This window comes from Apteryx mantelli, chromosome 2 (assembly GCF_036417845.1).
Source record: "Apteryx mantelli isolate bAptMan1 chromosome 2, bAptMan1.hap1, whole genome shotgun sequence".
Classification (NCBI taxonomy): Eukaryota; Metazoa; Chordata; class Aves; order Apterygiformes; family Apterygidae; genus Apteryx; species Apteryx mantelli.
The window spans coordinates 130,912,296-130,934,057 of record NC_089979.1 but is presented as its reverse complement, the minus strand read 5'-3'; the positions used below and the strand labels follow the sequence as shown (position 1 = coordinate 130,934,057).

At 42.7% G+C, this 21,762-nt stretch overlaps 1 protein-coding gene across 1 annotated transcript; it reads right to left on the bottom strand.

Annotated features, from left to right (window-relative positions):
- Window positions 1–17,601: 17,601 nt before the first annotated feature.
- On the bottom strand, window positions 17,602–21,306 carry TRIL (TLR4 interactor with leucine rich repeats). The gene has a single exon (XM_067291562.1). It carries the CDS (start codon window positions 21,083–21,085, stop codon window positions 18,755–18,757), a length of 2,331 nt encoding a protein of 776 aa, XP_067147663.1. The 5' UTR covers window positions 21,086–21,306; the 3' UTR covers window positions 17,602–18,754.
- Window positions 21,307–21,762: the final 456 nt, after the last annotated feature.

The window sequence follows — 21,762 nt, the reverse complement described above, 5'->3', positions numbered from 1 at the left end:
GTATCTTTATTTAATTAGCATTGTTAAAATACATGGCTAAGAAGCAACCCCTCCTCTCCTTTCACGAGTACAAAGGGTCCCACAGACAGCAGAACCAGTATCTTCCTGGGAAGCCAACTTTGATGACATGAGACAGGAATTGTTCATTCCCCAACACACCACAGACAGTCTCTGCAGACACTGTGTGTGACTGGAGACAGAAGCAAGAGCCTGAACAGCATCAAACTGCAGCTCCTCTTAGGGCAAGGTCTAGCATGTTGTTGAATGCTTTCAGCCCTGTTCCTGCATTACTACTGTCTTGAATGAGGTTTGCTTTTTGCCTTCTTTCTTTCTTCTCTAAATTTTTTTCCAAATCACAATATTAGTTTGGACAATGTACAGAGGAGTCATTGTCAAGTGTCCAATTAGCATGGCGACAGGAGACCTATCATTCAAAACAAGGAGCAGGAAATAACTTTGGAGCATGTTTTAAGGTTCTATAGTACATGAGCTCACTAACATATTCTGCTTTCCAAGAACGCAGATTTCTGTATGCGTCAATGCTAACAGATTGCTCAGTACCTGAATAAAATAACTTTCCTGCAAACATTAAACTATTGAAGTTGGATGTTTTATTATTTTTGTTCCCTTTACTTCAAACTCATCTTCTCTAAGAGGTATAGATCTTTCCCTTGTTTAAAAGTACTGGTTCTCCAGTACATTAAGTGGTTTTATTCTATAACAAGATTGTTATTTTGTTACATGTACAAGGAAATGAGAGGGGGGACTTCTCCATCTGGCAGATGATCCTCTGAAGTGGAACAGAAGATGTGCAAGCTTATGCTATTAAACTTTTTAAGTTCAAATAGAATCCAGCTGTTAGGATCCACAACATTCCTGCAGTTTAACTGCTCACAGTATGTAAACTTTCAATCCCTTTATTTTTGTTTTCTTTAATTGTTGAGGTCTGAGATCATAAACACCTCAATGTTTCAAATGTGAAGTGCAGCTCTTGGTAATTTGCTCTAATCAACTGCAGCAAGAAATGTCTGCTCCATAACCTTGAATGCTTTTTCTCTCCCCTGACAACAGAATATACTTTTTGCAAAAAATAAACATCTGGTTTGAATTGAACATCAAATTGTAGTTACTTTAAGTGCCAACTATTAAATTACCTCAAATGTTTTATGTTTGAACATGATTTTTCAGGACAGCTAAATTTTTTAGCTCTGGCATAAATGTACATGTAAAATTACTTTAGAAGGTTAGTTTGCTTAAAGATGCTTTCTTTTTCTTTTTTTTAACCTGTGTAGCTTGGTCACTCTTTCTTGATTTCCATTTACAAAAATTGTTATCCACAAAGGTTTTTATACAACCAAATACATCCCATCAGATGCTAAGAGAAACAAAAGCACTACCTAGTGCTCAGGGCCTCGATGGTGAACTAGGCAGCATACGGAAGGATTGTCAAGACTGTCCAGAAGCCATTAAATCAAGCCAGAAAATCACATGTAACAAGATTACATTCTGCATTTCGATCAGGAAGATAAACATTAAAATTCATATCTAAGACTTCCCTCATTAAAAACAAAACAAAAAAAACTTTCTTTATCTAGCAATATTTTCTGGGGCTGAGTCTTACAGCCTGATTTCCATGACAGCATTTCAAACATACAGCTTTACAGAAATACTTTCCTTAAAATATCCAGCTCTTGATGTGCTGAATTTTTATAAGAAAGCTTTTTTTTTTTTTTACTTTTCAAGTACATTTCCAGCCCTCTCACAGAAAATTTTTTAAAATGGAAACCATGATGATTTGAACTATTGAAGGCAAATTCAAATGAACACCAAATCTACTGTTTCACTTATGCTCACAGTTTTTTATGATTGGGACTTACAGTGCTGCTGAGGTTTCTTTATGCTGCTCTGGGGATGCAAAAAAAAAAAAAAACCCACAGATTTTTAATTCACTGTGAGAGGGCTCTAAAAGGGCACAGGGGAAGTGTAAATGAAAACCTTTTTTCTATTCCCTTCAGCATTTCTGCATAACCCTCCTCCAAAACAAAACAGAGCAACTGCAAGTGCAGACCAATACTAATCATTGTTTACTTCTTCTTCCTAGATGCTGATCAAAGTGAAACTACAAGGAGAATTGAAGCAAAAGAAATTAAAAGCACAGATGACTACAGCTGGGCAAATTACTGGCAATTACTCTGACTTCTAAATTGGACATGATCCAGTGTCAGTGGCTGTCTAGGCATGTATTTTCAGAGAAAGTGACTGTAATTGTTGTGATGATAAAACAAGATTACTCCAAGGAGGAAGTAGCAATTTCAAAGGTGGGCCCATCTGATCAGAAGGTTCCATGTAATTTAAATGACTACTTGTAATACCAGCTATGGTTTTAGCTATAATATTGCATACTAAAACACAGATTAATACTGCAACTATTCACTTAGAAGAGAAAATGAAAACTTGATCATAACAAAAATTTACTGAATTGTTTCAGGTACTGCGTGGGAAAAACAGACTGATCATGGACAGTTTATAAATAGAAAGAACAACATAATTTAGCAAACATCTTGTTTGCTGAAAGTGATCTGAACAGGCTTAAGAGTTACCAAGGTGAAATCCAGCTAAGATGATGAAGAGGACGCTTTCATTCTGGGGGAAAAAAACAACAAACCAACCAACCATTGCTAGACTTTTAAAGTGCTTAGACAATGGAGACATTCAGTTTTCATCTAATGAACTTCAGCAGCACATATACTGTTACTGATAAGGGGAAAAAACATGTCTTCAACCAGCCAAACTGCCTGTAGCAATATCTTTTTTCCTAGACCGTCCCTTCAATGAGCCACCAGCTTACAGTGCAAGGTAAAAGAGCTTCAGTTACTATTTATAATACAAGTGGCTAGGGCTGAGAGATCAGTAAACTCCTCGCTAATTCTATAACTTCTTTGCTGGACAAGTATATTTCAGTTTGTTACTTCTGGTAAAATATAGTGATAGAAAACATGGTGAAAAAGAACTTTGAAAAACTACACTGTTCGCTGTTATTTGAGTCCTAGAGGAAAACTGGATCAGGAAGTAACACTAAAATTATGGCCACACTAACAACAGTATTGCAAGGAAAATACGGAGTGGGGAGGTAAATCCTGGAGGCATGGCCTCGTCTTGGCTATGCAACAGCTCTGGCTAAGCAAAGAGCTGAAGCTGCCTTCTGGGACAAGATGGGGTAAGCTTAGTAACTAATATGTGAATACTCAAACTGACATGCAATCAATAGAGTTTGCAATTACGTACCTTAACAAAGTAGAAAATGTATTCCCAAATACCCATTCAACTATCAAAGCTAGTTGTAATTGAAACAGTATTAATTATTCCACTTCTACTTTTTTCTTGAAAATTCAGGTGCTTGACTAATGTAAACAATAAAAAAACAGAAAGGCCAATAACCTTAAACTCTTAGTTTCCAGCTCAGATGTCTTCCTATCGACTGAACCCTGTTCTGAAGTAAGCCACAGTTTTCAGGGAAGCCTCTCTACTGCACCTTCCTAAAGTAGCTTCCTCACAACTTAACCCATTAGGATAGGCAGGCCCTAAGGCTCTAAGGCATGTTCACGTGTAAAGATATTTTCCTGTTGAAATAATTAGTGGGAATATATTCTATTTGAAGTTATGACATAATTATGAAATAGCACTGAATATCTGAGCACAGGAAAGACAGCATTTTTCATACGGATTATTTCATGACTTTGCTACACAAGGGTCTATACTCAGTCTTTAAACACAGCGTCAGCTACTGAACTGGATATGCCTGGATCAACAATGAGGTTGAAATCTAATATAACAACTTTTTATCTCTGTCTATGGAAGTGGCTGGGGACTGAAAATTACTAATTTCAGAATAAACATACTTCCAAATTTTATGAAGGAGACATATAAACTCATTCACCAAGTCAAACAAGGATGTTTGGACAAGGGAGAGAATGAGATAAGCGTGATTTCGTACTGGGAAAGGGGATGAAGTTAAAAAGGGAGAACAGGGTCAGAGAAGACTAGCTGACCTAGAAATGCTCCACATTTTTCAGGAGGAACCATGTACAGTGAGAAGAGGCCTGGAGTCCAAAGGATGTTGCAGACTGCTAGGGAAACTAAGGCAGAGAAAACATGTGCCAAGACTGTGCATGTCATCTAGCTCTGTACATCAAATTAAAGAGTAGCATGTTTATAATCCTATGGTAATATGCCAACTCTGTGTAATTATGTGCTACGACATCAAAATTCTGAAGAGATAAATAGTGTATCCCCAAGGATGAACTTCCGAGGAAACATGCTTGAACCAAGACTTTTCAACAGGCTTAAATGAGAAGATTTGTAAGCCTCCCATTTTTTGAAGGAAGAAGAGAAGCTGTGCTCAGGAAATGGGTCAGAGTTACCATGAGAAAATCAGCATGTCTGCATAGATGCTGGGAATCTTCAAAATACAATGAATCCTTTTTTTTTCTTTCTTTTTTCTTTTTTTTTTTTTTCAATGCAGCACAAAAGCTGAATCAATATCCAGCCAGAGAGAACACTGTAAGGGCTCTAACGTATGTGCAGGAGCAATGTCAGTAGCAGGGAGTTAGATGGAGAAAAAGTAGAAGGAAAATACAGACAGAAAAATGAGTTAAAATAGAGAAGTGATGGTCTTCCTTCTCTCTATTTCTATATAAAAGTTCCAAATCTTTCAAAAATCCAGCTGCTAACTTGGACATACAGTAGTGCTTTCTCCCCATATCATAATTGCTTGTTTCAGGCATCTTCTCCAACCTTACAGAGTCTGTAGGGGTTTTGGCTCTTTCTTATCTCTGACTCTTAGTGGAAAAGAAGGGGATTCAAGGTGGAAATACATACACAAAGGCAAAACGGAACAGAGTCCGTATAATGCCCCAAATGACTAGCTAGACTGTTTAAAAGGATGATTGCATACATGTGCCTTGAGCCCTTCTCAGAGCTGAGCTTGCCGGGTTCACTGGGGGTACATCACCGCCAGCTGAAGTCTCAATCTAGGAAACTCCTTCTCCAGAGGTCAAGTCTTTCCCAAGAGCTTTTCTGCAGATAGTAGGTCACTCTCAGTGGGGAATTGCTCCACACATCCGTACACTCTGTATGAGACCTGCAGGGATAGCAGAGGAAGGACATCCCATTCACTCCAGAACAGCAGCTACATGACTCAATTACCTTAGTGTTTTGTGGCTGAGAAAAGAAGTGCACATCTACCCACATCTCACTTTTTCTCTCATAAGCGGAAGAGCAACTCCATGTGAAGCCCACCTACATCTGCTAAGGATTATCTTTGAATGTCTAGCCACCACCATTAGCCCAATGGGAGCATAAACCTCATTCAGTAGTGCAAGTTTCCCACAACTTGCAGCAACTTTTAAAGAAACGACTTTTTTTTCCAAGAAATGGGATTTTTGCTTTTGCTTGTGACTTACTAGCATCAACACACAGCCCTAACCCTAATGTTACTTGCCAAATCAAGTGGGAGGTACTGAAACATGCACAGGGAGAAATGGGCAAGTAACAAAGCTGTTTGACAATGGTTGAAGTTTGGCCGTGGTGCCTCTCCTTTCAGCTTCCCCAGAGTGAGGAAGAATTTGTGATCTTATCTGGACTACTTTCAGACTTGTTTACTGCCATACAGTGAAACTCTGCTGCTGGAGGTGGCGGACTACAGTGTGGCTGTGGCTGTTTTTTCAAGCAAAATTCTGTCTCCAGAGGTCTCTGACAACTAAACCCACAGATGGGTAAGGGAGCAGTGGTTGAGAAAGTCTTGAAATGGTCCTATTCCTTTCTTCTGGGGCAAAAAAAAAAAGAGAGAGCTCTATCTCCTGACTGCCAGACAGGGATATAGGAGTGGAAAAATCCAGCAGGCCAAAACAATCCCGCTAACGCTTCTGGCCTTGAATTTTCATAACCCAGTCAAAGGTCCCACATGCTGCAACCTTTTCTCCTCACCAAGCCCTGTTTGGCTGTCTTCCTTGCCCTCATTGCAGTTTTGTCTCCAGGCTTTCCTCTTTTTCCCATCTCTGCCTACTGGCTGCACAATCAGTCTTGAAGCTTCAGTTTGTCCTCTGGGCTTCTTGCCCATACGGCTGTGGCCCTCATGCCTTCCCACTCTTATTCCAGCTGCTCCTCTTTGGGAGGCAGATGAACACTGTCCTCTGCATCTCATCTGGTTAGAGAGTAGGAGAAGCCTTCAGGGATGGAGCTCTTGCATGCAGGGAAGGACTTCAAGATCTGAGTAGGAGGGACAGCTGAGCATGGAAAGCAGCAGCAGCTAGGAGCAAGGCATGCTGGAGTCAGGTTGCAACAGCCAGTTAAAGAATCACCTGTGATTCTGAACAACCAGTTTGACCAAACCAAACCGAGCTACCCCTAGTGCACTGAAGCTCTAAAATTGATCCTACTGAACCTCTTTAGTGAGGGCCTTGGGTGTATAGACCTGCCACATAATGATCATAATCAACATAATAATTAAATATTTGCATTTATCCTCCCTTCCCTCCTGACTGCTTTATCTGTTCACCTTTCAGAGTGGGATGACCTTTGATCGCAGATCTATAATTTGCTTAGCCGAGTTGACTACTGCTATTATTTGTGTATTATATTGTCATTCACAGGTGCAAATAAGCAAACCAGTGATCTTGCCAACGCTATGGCAACTGCAATGTATAATGCCAGGAGTGCTATTCTTATCCAATACATGAGTTCAGTGGAAAGATGAAAGGAATAAGCACCCACAAGCAAACAGGACTATTATTTTAACAGCATTATGGCTTATGCTACCTTAAACTTACTATGGAGCTACAGCTTGTTTTCCTCACCCAGCTTTGCTCAGCACACCAACAAACAAGGGAGCCACGGATTTACACAAGCACAGAGAACTTGAAATGCACGTGGTGTTTTAAAGAAATAGGTGGAGAAATATTCAAAGACAGTATATGTTAACATGCAATAAGAACACTGATACAAAACTGCAGTCCACTGGGGATATTTTCTTCTGAAGAAACAGCATGCAAAGCTTTTGAGAGAAAAACATTTCCCCCATATTGTTTCCTAATCATTTGTTTATCTTCATCCTCTCCTGTTCTTCTTGCTTGACATACCACTTGTCACGAGAATCTAAACAGGCTTCAAGAGACGCCAAATTACAGAGACCTCAGGTTTTTCACAGTTTGTTGTTCTTTTCACTGTTGGATTCTTCTAAAGCAAATGAGATTGAATTAATATGTTTTTACTGTATCTGTTCCTCTACTCTACTGTTTCCCATGGCCTAACAGAGGAAGTCTGACTGCCAAGTGTTTTCTCATTTTGTTTAATCTGATACAAAAGGTCACCTCAAGTATTCTTTTGGTATTTGCTCTAGTGCTGTGCATAATAGGTGGCAGCCCCAAGAAGAATGCATATTGCTAAACTTCAGAAATGTTTGTGTTTTTAGATACAAACAGATGTTTCCTTTTGGTAGCTTCATTTTCCATGTGATATTCCAAGAAGTATAGTGGGCGTAGCTGAATCACAGATGAACATTTTCCAGAAGCTAATTAGTTTCACACACTGGGTCACAAATAATGAGAGTATAACCTCTCTGTCACATGAAAGAAATCAATAATTGATTTGTTTAATCAGACTGCTGTTTAAATAGACTACCACTTCCTCTCAATATGCAGAATTAATTCTGCAGTGGAAGCGGGGAAATCGAAAGTCCGGGTCACATTCAGGTTTGATATAAATCCACTGAAATTAACAAAAATGGATTGGCTTGGGATGCATTGTGCTATTCCAATTTGGCATTATGCATTTACACTGATTAACTAAATTATTCTAGCAGTAACAATTTAATTTGGAGAATTAGTAACCAATTGTGGTTTTATGTATGCTGTAATCCTGTAGTCTACATTTTTTAGTAATATGTAGTAAACATACTCCAACCTACACCACAGTTGTTCTCCAAAACATTCCCTTTTGCAAAGTAATATTTAAGTGTAAATAATTTTAAATGGATGGTTAATAAACTCTTCCTGGAGCAATTGAGAGGGTTTCTCTCCCCTCAGGAAAATACGTGCTATTTCAACCTTTTCAGATGCAAAGTATTTCCTCTTTGGAAGTTTTTATTTATGGGTCAGACATAAAGGCTTCTATGGAAAAGATGACTGAGCCCTACACAGAAAAACTACACAAAGTTTTCTAAAAGAGTAAATTGAGAATTTCAGGACCCCAAAAGAGCAGAGGAATTATTAAAGTTTATTTTAAACATTTCAGCGTTCCAGTTAAGCAGATAAGCATCAATTTTAACCACTGACTTCAAAACACATAAAGGACATCAGTTTCTAAGGTTCTCCTGTAATGGTCTGGTTGCAGTAATTCTGAAGTTTAAAAACTTAATATGGCAAAGAAGGAGGAGACATGGATGGGACCTATTATTACACAGCAGGAAACAAACAAAAAGAAGCAAAAAAGAAGAGTTCTGAAAAAATGCAGGCAAATCCCAGCAGCGCACTGAGGGGAGGCATGTTTCAAGAGAGAAACTAAGTGCTGTGAAAGGCAGACAGTACTTCCCTTGGGGACTAGAAAGAGAAGGCGGTGTAAAATGAGATTAGTGTCTTTGAGAAGAAGTATGCTGGATTTGGAATTCCTCTCTGCAATGTATGAATTGCTGTTGGTTTGATAATTGAGATTCTTGAATAAAAATTCTGTTTCCAACTGTTTCTATCTGATTCTGACCGTTTTAGGTCAAAAGGGCACTGTCTGAAAAACAGGAAGCTACACAATCTCTTTGATGTGAGGATGTATACAGGTGATAAAAGCTCCAACACTGTCCCTTATGTCAGAGTTTTACCTCCTTCTGTAAAGAAGCTTAAGAAACTAGTTCCATTCAAAACAGAAAGATCACAAATGCAGAACAGGAGAACTCGACAGCTATTCCTCTCTCAATGCAGAGGCAGCAGTCTTTCAGAAGAATTAGATAAGATTACAAATCCCTAGGGTTGTCTGCCTAGATTATTGTCAGGTGAATGGTAAAGCTTTAGGAAAGAGCCATAATTTTCTAAATTCATTAATCCTTTTTCTCTTGTACTTTGTTCATACTACATACAAACAGTATGCAGTGTGTTTACTGGCCACATGCTCTGGACAGAAATGAAATCTGAGTGGCTACAATAGCCAGTACCGGGTCCAAATGCAACAGAAGAGGTACAAAGCTTGAAACATCATTACAGAACCCAAAGGGAATCAAAATACAGCTACTCCAGTAACCAGAATAAGGAGATAAACAGGGATGATAAGCACATACGAATTTGGATAGGTATCCACCTAACGGCCAAAACATTGGAACTTGAGTGCCTCCACAAATTTATTCTTGCGTATTTTCTAAGGCCTCATATTTTCTAAGCACCTGCAACTTCTCAGACATAGTGGATGCTCAGCATTCTTAAACATATATTTCAGTCACTGTCGCTGCATTAATCCAAACACCTGTAGCCAGACAAAGATAATAAAACAAGGGAGAAGACAAAGAACACCTTGAAAAGAAGCACAGTAAAAATAACTTGCAAGTCCTACTGTTACAAAATCACTGCTGGTGATGTTTTATCGGTTCCCAAATTTTGTGGAGTTCCCAACCTGAGCAGCCAAATGATTCCTCCAGTACATACACGTGGCCGGGAGCTGCTGCTCCTGTTGCTACTGGTAGCATATAGCTTATGTAGCTGTAGTATATTTGCAAAACTCTAGTCCAGCAGTTATATACCACAGCAAAAAATCACAGTTTTGGTTGTTACAGTTTGGCTCTGTTTGGGAGGCTGGGTAAACTGTCAGCTCTCTTGTTTCATAAGCAATTGCTTATCACAAAATCTAGGAGCTCGTAGATTAAGATGATTTTCTATCATTGCACAAGTGAAAAAGCTAAGATTGAAAAGCTGTAAACGAGAATGTCAGCAATATTCCAGGCACAGTGGTGCTAATGGGAATGGTAGGCAATTTTAACAGGTTGTGTAAAGACATATGATCAGACTGAAATTCAAGAAAGCCTCAGGTGCACTCGCAAGTACAAATTTAAACAACAAATGCACCCAGAATCTAAGTAGGTCAGTATCATTAAAAGCTAACAGTTTGTAATTTATTAATATTTTCAGCCAGGGACATATTCTAAATACCTCTAAATAAAACATATGAGAAACTAATTTAACTGAGTAAAGTGTACCCAGTTGCATATTACAGACACCTCAAAGACCTATTAACACCTTCAGCAAACTGCCAGTTACTTCAGTCTGTGCTGACTTCATTTTTACAGAGGAAAGTTAAGGGTTTTTTGTCTTCAAAAATGACAGTTTTTTGATGCTGCCTTTAGTGTAAAACTCTCTATTTTTAACTCAAAAGTTCTAAAATATGCTTAGGTCAATAAATCTAGTGTTATAGGATAAATAAAATTCTTAGCCATTCCAGTGAAAAAGATGCTGACCCTGAATCTCTTTTCCATTTGAGCCACAGAAATGGAAGGAAGGCAAGTCTTTGGTTCCCACTGGACCTCTGCAGTCTCAGGTTCTTAGGGATACATCCTGCTAGGAAAACCTGAAGCCACTATACTTTTTTTTGTGCCAACAGAACAGTATCAGTAAGATTATAGCAAATCATTCCAATTGCAAATTGTTCAGGAATAAAATAACTTCTGTTTAAACAAGATTTATTTAAAATTCATTTATTCCATCCTTTTCTTTCTAAAAGAAGTACAGACTCTATTTTAAACAGCAATTATCTCTCTTTAAAATCAGATAAAACAAACAAAAATGTTTCTAACTTTATCTCTCTCTGTCCCATTCCACATGCTGCAAAGCTCCCCCCGTCAGAATTTCTGATAGAATTATGTTCATTAACCAGGAAAAAAAAAAAAACACAAAACAACCAAAACCAAAACTTTCATTACGCAAAATAAAAATACAGAAATAAGAAAATCCAAATAAATGAATGGATACCAGGATGAACAGAATATCCCTAATCTGTTCTATTGAAGAAGGAAACCCTGTGAAAACTGGTAAAGCCTTAGAAGCAGTTAGTGCTGCAGCAGTGGCAGCAGTCAGGTGTAAGGCACAAGCGTACTGCAGACTGTACAATCAGGATCCCTGAATCTGCCACAGGTTTATAGATACTACTGACAACTTCCAGATATGTTGATACATTTACTACATTATTCATCTTCATACTGAATTCAGTGAGTCCAGTCATCTCTGAGTTTTTCGTGTCCCTCTGGCATTATAAAGTTACCACAGGTTGCAGATTTTTATATTGTCAAAATCTAATGCATCACAGCCGCTGTGAGAGAGAAAATTTGAAGGTTTTGACAAATATTTAAACAATAAGTAGGTTTTTTTAGGCAACAGGAGGAAGTAGAGAAGTTTGGTTTGGGGGAAAATAAGTTAATTGGATGTTTATGACAGTGTCATTAGCAATGAAACAGCTGATGTCTGGTTTGGCATCTTTAGGTTTCAGAGTCAACAACTCACTACAACGAACATGAAGGATTCTGGCTCTTAGGTAATTATCAGCTGAGAAGGACATCTTTATACCAGTTAACAACCAGATTCATCACTCCAAGCTGATCAGACTTGAGAGCTGAAAATATTTTTCTTTTTTAAGATGAACACTAGATTTTAAAGCACAATTCTGCAATACAGTCAAGTCTATTGCCACAGACCTGTTGGTCGGTACCTGCATTAAGAGTCTTAAACTCATTTCACTCTCACTGAGTAAAAGCAGAAGCAGGATCAAGCTGTTTCTGCCAAAAATGGCATACTAAAACATCTGCTATATGTCCTGAGCGACACTCCAAATTGTCTCATAAGTCTAACATATGAGTCTTGTCTTGTAGTATATGCATTAGAGACTGAGATCATGATACAGCAATGGCAAATACCCCATGTCATCTCTCAGTTATAAAGAAAACAAATATTTTTTTTCTGAAAGCATGCTTTTCTTGAGTATATTCCTCTAAAGTAAAATTAATTATTTCTGATCTCTGATATGATAGGCATCACCACTGAGTATCTTCCCTTATTTCAAAATATTTTATAGTAGTCAGATAAGGACTGCTACTATGCTAAGTAACTACAGAAGTGTGACAGTGTATCTTTTATCTTAAGAGTGATAGCAGTATAATCATTTCACTGAACTCTTCTGAATCCAAACAGGATGCACACATACCCTCATGTAATATAATTTGTTAATAGAATGCCAATGTTTTCTCTTACTTCCATGGGATTAAAAAAGATTCATATAATTATTTACAACCTTTCTATCTTCTTCATGTTCTAATGAAAAAGAATACCATTCTTGACTTAAAATAAGCATTCAGGTTTATTTTAAAGACAACAACATCCCTGAAATATTGTCCCATAGGAGACAAATTTGTCTCTCAGAGAGAAAATGCGTCCCATTATCTTTCTGTATATAATTTTTATCTATTACATGTATCCAGACTTTCATTTAAATATTCAAATGATTTCTAAACATTTACTAGAACTAAACAAACATATACTAAACTATTGACAAAGAAATGAACTGCATACTTGATGAGTTAATTAAATAAATCAGAAAAAATTTTGCCAATGGGATTTTTGCCAGGTACTTCACAAAAAAGCTTATCCACTGTATTTACTTAATACATAATTCAAATCTAATAATCAAGTCTCTAATGACAAAATAACATGAACTGTACTAGACTAGACTGATGTACAAGGAGCTATACTAGAGTAATACATCTGACATAGCTAGAAGGCACAGCTATGGCCCTATGTGCATGTTTTGCTGGTCATTAATTCTTCTAAGGTTATAAAAAATAAAAACCTCTCTTCACAACCTGTAAACACTTGCAACATTACAAGGTGGTATACATATACGGACCGACAGATTACTCTAATGTTCGTTCGGATTCTATCTTGGTATAAGATCCACATGGATGGATCTCCAAAGAGCAGTGAAGGTGAAAAAATATTAACATCATTTGAGAACATGTCTGTCTGAAGACTAAAAAGAGGTAACTTAAGGATTGCACCTATTTATCTGAAGCCAAGGGATACCATTTATTGTATTAGCTAAAGGACTACTGTGCCTGGCAGCAACTTCAAAAGAGCTTTGCAATGAAAAAATGGACAATATATTAGTAAGTATTAGTGCTTTTAACAGTACCCAGATTTCTTTGTAATACTCAATGAGTTTAAAATGTATCTGCTTGGGGACCTCCCCAACTCTGGACTAATAGCTTATTTCTGTGATATAAAATTATTACACATAGATTATCAAATTACAGATAAATTCACCTTAAAATCACAGAATCACAGAATCACAGAATCACTGAGGTTGGAAGGGACCTCTGGAGATCATCTAGTCCAACCCCCCTGCTCAAGCAGGGTCACCTAGAGCACATTGCACAGGATTGCATCCAGGCGCGTTTTGAATATCTCCAGAGAAGGAGACTCCACCACCTCTCGGGGCAACCTGGTCCAGTGCTCTGTCACCCTCACAGTGAAAAAGTTTTTCCTCATGTTCAGATGGAAGTGTCTGTGTTTCAGTTTGTGCCCGTTGCCTCGCGTCCTGTCGCTGGGCACCACTGAAAAGAGTCTGGTCCCATCCTCTCGACACCCTCCCTTCACATACTTGTACACGTATACCCAACAACAAATGAGATACACATCATACTATAAATGATCACAAATTCTCTTTAAAGTGTCAGATTCTCCTTTGATAATGAATATCTCAGTCACATATTTAGGCAGTTTTCTTCAAGCTATTTATTCATACTGTATCACTCATTTTAATTTTTACGGCCTTGTTTATAAAAACAAATGAGATAGATATAGATTTATTTTAATAAAACATATCATGGAGCATTTATATAAATAAATTCATGTAGAATGATATTAAGATAAATATTTGTGTTCAAATACAATTGACTGTTTTTCTATGGGAATTTATTTTCTATGGGAATTAAAGCATGCTCTTGAGAAAAGTCAACTTTTTATGAAGAAAAACACAACAGCAATATTTGGACAAACTGCCAAAACTATGCTATATTTAGAAGAGAACAAAAAGAACAAAACCAGCACCCAACAAACACATAGTTTCCTTATATTTATTTCCCATTTCTACTTAACAGACATCAGACTGTAGATCAACATTTATATAGCAACTCCTATCAAAAGAGTTGTCCAGGTGAAAAATCATGTATATCAGTGTATATATATAATTTTGTTCTATTGATTTGAAAAACCATTTTTTAAGCAAAGCTTGATTTGTGGACCTCACGCAATATATGTATGTCCTCGGTGGCCATCTGAATCAGTGTACGCAGACAGATTTTTGGAAATGAAGTACTGTTTCTCTTGTTCACTGCAGGAGTTTACTGCAAATACACATACTACCATGAATACAAATGATTTTTTGTGAACTCATACACTGCAATCTAAATGTATGTTTACTAATTAAATCAATATACTGATGAAACTGCAGTGGATTTCTTTTTATCTCCCAAATCCTCATTTTCCAATTCTCACCCAGGAAAGAACAAGAAGAAACATAAAGCACAAGAGATGTATATAGCATTTATGAGATCCTTGTCGTAAAACCATGGTTTAAATGATGGCAATACCTTAAAATGTGGCATTTGCAGCACATTGTGAAAGTGAAGACGGTATTGCATAAAGAAATTCGTATTTGTACAAATCCAGCTCTGTTAACACAGACTCTGATAGTCAAGAAGAGTTCTTTTCAATAACAAGGGCTCTTCATGCACATGTAGTCCTTCACTGACACCATTATAACCCTGTTCTCTTCAGATTATTCCTCTCTAGCCATGTGTTTTAACTTCAGTGGCTGTTTTCAGGATCTCGTAGAGGAGTTTTAAGCATTTTCTGTTTCCCGCTGGTTAACAATTCCCACCCATTTGGTGTCAAGACTGCTCAAGACTGTTTAAGCAGCTTCCCATCTTTGGCCACTCTTTCCTGCTGCTCTTTGACAGCTCTGCATTGCACCCCTGCATTTTGCCACTACCAATACTTGTGCAAGTTGAACAGGATCAAAGAAAGTCAGTTGGCTGAAAAAATAAGGAAGAGGGAAGGTACTAGAAAAAGTTATTTTCCAGCAGGACCAATTTCCCAGTTCACCTTACAGCTTCACAAACAACTGTGCCAGGGGACTGCAGAGGATGGTCAGGGATTGTGGGTGGGAGAAGGAGGTGTGCAGAGGCTGCTGAAGCAAGCAGTGCTGCCAAAAACCCCACCGCCCTTACCTTCTGCAGACCGCCCAGCAGCAGTTCAATATACCTGACAGAACTATACGTAGGTGATTTTCAATCTTTGAGCTAAATAACATGCCTAGTAATTAATTACCAGCACTCAGTACACTTTTCCCCAAACTGCATGGATTCCAGGAGGAGATAGGGCAGTAAAATTCTATTTCTGCCAGAAAAAGAAATATTCTGAGCACAAATTGATGACAGATTCATTCAATTAGAAAGGGCTGGTTTTTTGGTCATTCTTTTGAAAGGGCCTTCATTTAAAAAGAAGAAAAAATACATAAATGCTTTACTACTGGTAAAACTAGAACCATGTAATATTTACATCATTCAGTCACTGAATATCACTGACATTTCTCTTTCCTCATTCACTTGCTAGTGCAGGTCCCCCAAACAAAAAAAGCTGTAAAATCATCAGTACACAAAGCCTAAGCATTCCTGTAGTACATATGACCACATGACTTTCAAGAAGTCACCAACTTCATTGTGTTAACCATCTTTTTTTGTTATGTAGATCTGCATATTTACTTCTCCTAAGTTGGAACAAAGAGTCATTTCATTCTTATCTCTAGCAATTCTTGAGAGGTTTGTATAAACTCAAAAAGCAGCAGTGAACTGTTAATTAGAAAAACATGTATATGTCCAATATGACAACACGTTTTTATCATTAGCCTGATAATATGGAAAAACCCTCAGAACTGTAACTTCCTATTAGTATAAAAGGTTGATATTATCCCAAACAATTCATCATTTATTATTTTGCTTAGAAAGGATCGTTAGTTCAAGGATCTAACAGCACTTTATTAGTCTGTCTTGGGCCAATGCTATTCCTGTCTCAGCATTTCTGACCATTTTAATTATTTTAAAAATTATTTAAAATTATTTTATTTAGTTTGCATTATTGGTATATTGAAAGGTTCTCTTTGTCTGCATAAAGTACCCAAACTATCTTGCATTAGCCCAACATAATACAACCAAAAGAGAAAACATAATATATAGGAAAAACACACTGAAAAGACAAGACAGAATGAACTAAGAGGAACTCTGAAGCAGTCCTAAGAAACTGCACTCTAGTAATATCAAAAAGTTACAGCTAGTCTATTTATGTCATATTGTATCACTCTTAAATCAATGTTAGAACATCAACTTTTTTCAGCAAATGGATTTATTGACATATTTGATTATAACCATGTACAGCATCTATGCATCTCCCATTGGAAGAATATCCAGTGATAGAGCTAACGTTAGTGTGATACACAGCTTTACTCTGTAATCCCCATTACATTTCTAATGATAAACAGTGGTGTATTCCATAGATAGTCATAAACAGCCAAAAGCACCTAGGTGTCCAAAAAGGAATAGAAATTTAAGACTCGTAAGGATCTGATTCTGGATTCCTTCGGTTAAATTCCATTAAACATTGTATCTATAAATGTTATGGCTCTTAACATATATACTGACAGTTGAGTTTGGCCCCTGATATTCATGAAGACTGCTGCCTATCAAAATGAAATACTGAAGGACTTTTTGCTAATGACTTGAATAGAATCAAGATTTAACTCCCAAATCTTTTCTCCCTCTAAAAGGCAAAGGTTAAGGCAACTATTCCCACACTCTCTCCTCTCCTACTATTTGAATATTAAGATAGAACAAAAATCCCTAAGAACTCAAAGTCTTGTTCTCTCCATTCACTCACTGAACTCCAAATGAAGGTACCAGTTACTATGGTGTCTTTTGCAAACACTTGCTCATTTGAAAAGAAAACCCCCCAGATTGCCTACTTGCAATTATGGCAACAAATAACTTGTAGTCACGAACACTTCGGGTCAGCAACGAACTCGTGATATTGAGATGAATGTCTCCACAGTCCACTAATCACTTCCTCAAGCCACTCAGTTGCACAGGAGTTCATTAGAAGTTGCACATCAAATTCAAAGGAGCCGGCATAGTATCCATGGTCTCAACAAGTTACCAAAAGCCATCTAAAACTTTTGCATTTCAGATGTAACCACAGTTTGGACTTTTTTAATTAGTTCACTTCTAGACCACACAGAGAGAATTATTAATGTAAACTAAACCACCATACTTAATAGTAACAGAACACATTCTGTAAATATTTAGGAAAGCAAAAATCCCAGCAGTAGAGAGCAACTGATCATAAAATGATTAGCATTGCTCAAAAGACAAAAAAAAAAATCAAATTAAAACCCCCTCCTCAGGTATCATATACTACTTTCTAAGGGTTTAACTTTAGCGTTACTCACTCAGCTACACAAAAAACGGAACCTAGGTTAACATACAAAAATGATTTATTTCACAGTGAGGTACATAAAGCTTCTAATTTCAGCAGACTAAGGCTAAGAGAGAATTGCCTCTTAGGGTAAGATTGTTTCACATTTCTGAAATATCCTTACCTACTATTTTTTCTGAAGAAAGGCACTTATATCATTTATCCATCAACAGTTTACCACTGCATCCACTCGTGCAGAAACAAAGATGGATTATTTGAGAGTCAGTGAGCTACTGACCATCATGGACCCAGAGAACTAAAGCACACATTTAGTGTACAAGTACCAAGCAGTATTTATTCAAAAACAATTAAAAAATAGCTCATTTGTAAACATATTACAAAACTCTGTTAGTTTTTCCTAGTGGTGTCAGCAATATTTTCCTGTAAAGCTAACCAGCTGCATTATTGTTTCCCGTTTACAAAAAAGTATGAAAACACACTCACGCACATTAAATTGCCTTGCATTCACTTTGAGTTAAAAAGGCACATCATTCAAACTGTCCAGCATAAAATGAGCATTTCCAGCCCTCCAGCTGACTTGCAGGTTGCACAGTTCAAATGTATCAATATTAAAGAAGACCCTTCATCCAAATGTTTGATCAGGAAGGCCTGACGCCTTTTGGAAAAGGTCAATTCAAACCATCCCCGCACGGGGCCAGCCAGCTAAACGTAACTGTTGTTCTCAACCGCAGTCTGAGAAAACATGCTGTAAAATATGATATTAAATTTATGGCTCTGAGGTTAGCACACAGGAGGCACCAGGTGCTGTCTGCAGCAGCTCCCACCGCTTTGCTCTCTCCACGGCGAGAAACTGTTACCTTGAGAGTCAGGGTTTCACCTTGGGTTAGTGATCTTTTTTGAGGAAACGGAGACTTCCGAGCAGAGGTGATGGGCCAAGCCAGTCTCGCAGGCGGCCGCTGCCCCTACCCGCCCGCAGCAAGGGCCCGGCGGCGGCTCAGCGCGGCGCGGCTCCCCCTCATGGAGGCCGCGACACCGCGGGCCGCCCTCAGGCACCAACGATCGCCTCGCCTCAGCTCACCGGAGCCCGCCGCCGCCCCTCGGACTACAGCTCCCGGCAGCCCCCGCCGCACGGCGGCGCTCTGCCACCGCCCGCCTCCCGCGCGCGGCCTGCCGGGAGCTGTAGTCTCGCGCACTTAGTCGGTGAATCGCTGCAGCAGGTGGTCGTCGCCATGCCGGGCGCCGCCGCCGCCGCCGCTGTCCATGAAGCGCTCGCAGGGGAACTCGATGAAGTCGGCCTCGCTGAGGGCGCAGACGGCGCTGCGGGGCGGCCGGTGGGACTGGAAGCCCGAGAAGTCGGCGGAGACGCCGGTGCCCATGGAGCGGAGCGGCCGGCGGGTGGAGTAGAGCTGCCGGACGTGGACGGGAGCTGCTTTCCGCCGCCGCCGCCCCAGCACCTTCTTGCGCACCAGGCGCGAGGCCCAGGCCGCCACGGCCACGAAGAGCAGCAGCGCATTGACCGCCAGCAGCACCAGGGTGAGGAGCTGCTGGTCCGGCCCACGGGGCCCGCCTGCTGCCGCCGCCGCCGTGCCGCCCTCGGGCAGGGTGACCAGCCCCGCGCAGTGGTCCCGCGGCGCCACAGGGCACACGCGGCCGCCGAGGACGCCCTCGACGCACACAAGGTAGGGGGTGTCCGGGCGGAGCTCCCGCAGCGTAGCGGCTGGCTCGCCATGCTCCGGCAGGTAGACGAAGCGCTGGAACTTGACGGCAGTGCCGAAGCGGTCAAAGAGGAGGCGGAAGCGCGCTGGGCCCAGCAGCCGGGGGCTGCGGTGCGGCCGCACCGCCCAGCGCACCGTCACCGAGCTGGAGCTCACCACCTCCACCGACAGGTTGCACAGGAACAGCTTGTTGAAGTCGCACGGGTCGGACACCAGCGGCGGGCCCCCGGCAGACGGTGGCGAGCGAGCCTTGCCGGCCCGCCGCGGCCACGCTGCGCTGGGCGGTGCTGGCTGGGAGCCCCCCGGGCGAGCGGGCATCAGCAGCGTGGGGCTGGCCCTGGTGGTGCCCCCCACTGGCGGTGCTGCTCCCTTGGGTGCCCCCAGCAAGCGCACCGTGGAGGTGGACAGCGGAGCCCCTGGCGGCCCACGGGGCAGGCCCGGGCCACCACTGCTGTTGCTGCCGAGCCCCTCGGCAGCTGGCAGCAGCCAGTGCTGTTCCTCCGCTGGCGGTAGAGGGGATGCAGAGGAAAGAGAGGCGCCATTGTGGCAGGCGGTGCCATCAGGCGGTGGCAGCAGTTGGGTGTCTTGCAGGTAGTCGAGGTACTTGCCAGTCAGAGCGGGCGGCAGGCGGCACTGCACGAAGACGGTGAGCAGGCGGCCCTGGGAGTGCCAGGCCCCCAGCCAGTGCTTGAGGCCACGCAGGCGGCAGTCGCAGCTCCAGGCGTTCCCCTCCAGCTCCAGGCGGTAGAGGGCCGGGCTGGAGGCAAAGAGCTCGCCGGGCAGCGTGGCCAGCGCGTTGTCTCGTAGGCTGAGCTCCCGCAAGCGGGCAAGGTGGCCGAAAGCGGCAGGGTGCAGGGTGGTCAGCACATTGCGGCTCAAATCCAACGCCTCCAGGCTGCTCAGCGGCTCCAGCAGGGCAGCGGGCAGGTGGCTCAGCAGGTTGCCCTCCAGGCGCAGCTCCTTCAGCAAGCCCAGCCCCATGAAGGCATCCGGAGCCAGCTGAGACAGCCGGTTTCCACTGAGTGAGAGCTTTGCTAGGCCAGGCAGGTGCTGGAAGAGCCCTCCCGTCAGCTGCTGCAGGCTGTTGCTGGCCAGCAGCAGGGTGTGGAGGGAGTGTAGTGGCCCAAAGATATCTGGGTGGTGAAGGGAGCTCTGCTGGTTCCCAGAGAGGTTGAGAAAGCGCAGTTTAGCCAGGCCAGTGAAGGCGCCACGGCTCAGCCAGCGGATGCGGTTGGACTCCAGGTGCAGGTAAAGTAAGTTTGGCAGCCCCGAGAAAGTGGAGTCACCCAGTGAGCCCAGCTCATTGCCATCCAGGCGCAGCTTGACCAGGCTGCCAAGGCCGGAGAAGGAGGTGGCGCTGAGGCGTCCGATCTCGTTGGCATTCACGTAGAGGATGCGCAGCTTGGCCAGGGCGCTGAGGGTGCCAGGTGCCAGAGCCGGCAGCAGGTTGTTGCCCAGGTAGAGCTCCTCCAGCCGGCCCAGGCGCTCGAAAGCCTTGGGGTGCAGCGAGCGGATCCGGTTGTACTGCAGGTCCAAGCGCTGGAGCCCAGCCAGGCGGTGGAAGTCAAAGGCGGAGATGTTGGCGATGAAGTTGCCCCCGAGGCTGTAGGTGAGGATATCCTGGGGCTCGGCAGCCTTGGGCACGGAGCGCAGGCCCCGGTTGGTGCAGAGGAGGTGCTGGTGCTGCTGGCAGTCGCATGGCTCGGGGCAGATGGGCTCCGCCGCGGGCAGCAGCAGGAAGAAAAGGGGGATGGAGCAGCAGAGCACCCGCGGCAGCCCCATCAGGCAGAGCCGGCGCGGCGCCCCCATGCCGGGACGAGCCGTGGGCTGCTTCCCCCGCCGGCTTTGTGCCGCTGCTGCATCCCACCGCTGCTCCGCGGCTGCTAGCGGGCCCCTACTGCGCTGCTCCGCGGGACGAGCTCCGCGCCGGGCAGGCGGGAGCCGCGGCGGCCGCCGGTGGCCGTGCGCGACACCATGGGCTCGGGCGGGGGGCGCCGGGCCGGCTCGCCGCCTGCCGCAGCCGCCCGGGCCCCGGCTCTGGCTGCTCCGGAGCTGCGCCTGGGCTGCCGGCGGGCCGGTGCTGCTGCTGCTGCTGCTGCTGCTGCTGCCGCGGCTCCGGCGGCGCGGCGAGGGGCGGGCGGAGGGGGCGGGCGGCGAGCGGGGCCAGGCGAGCTCCGCAGCTCGCCGAGAAAACTCAGCGGAAACTCGCACTTCCCACACTGTGCCCTGGGGGAGCGGAGGATCGGATGGAGAGAGGGAGAGGGAGGACGGCGCGGCGGGGGGGGGAGGAAGCCCGCGGCCGCTCCTGGCTCCGCTCAGCGCAGGCAGCGAGCAGGGGCGCGGAGCGGGAGAGCCGGAATTGGAACCGGCTGTTGCAGCCCGCCCGGCCACATGGGCTGCAGGGAGAGCCGTTCGCCGGCCAGGGGGAGGGAGCGGCAGCACCGAGTCCCTCTTTCTTTTCTTTCTTTTTTTTCCCCCTTTTTTCT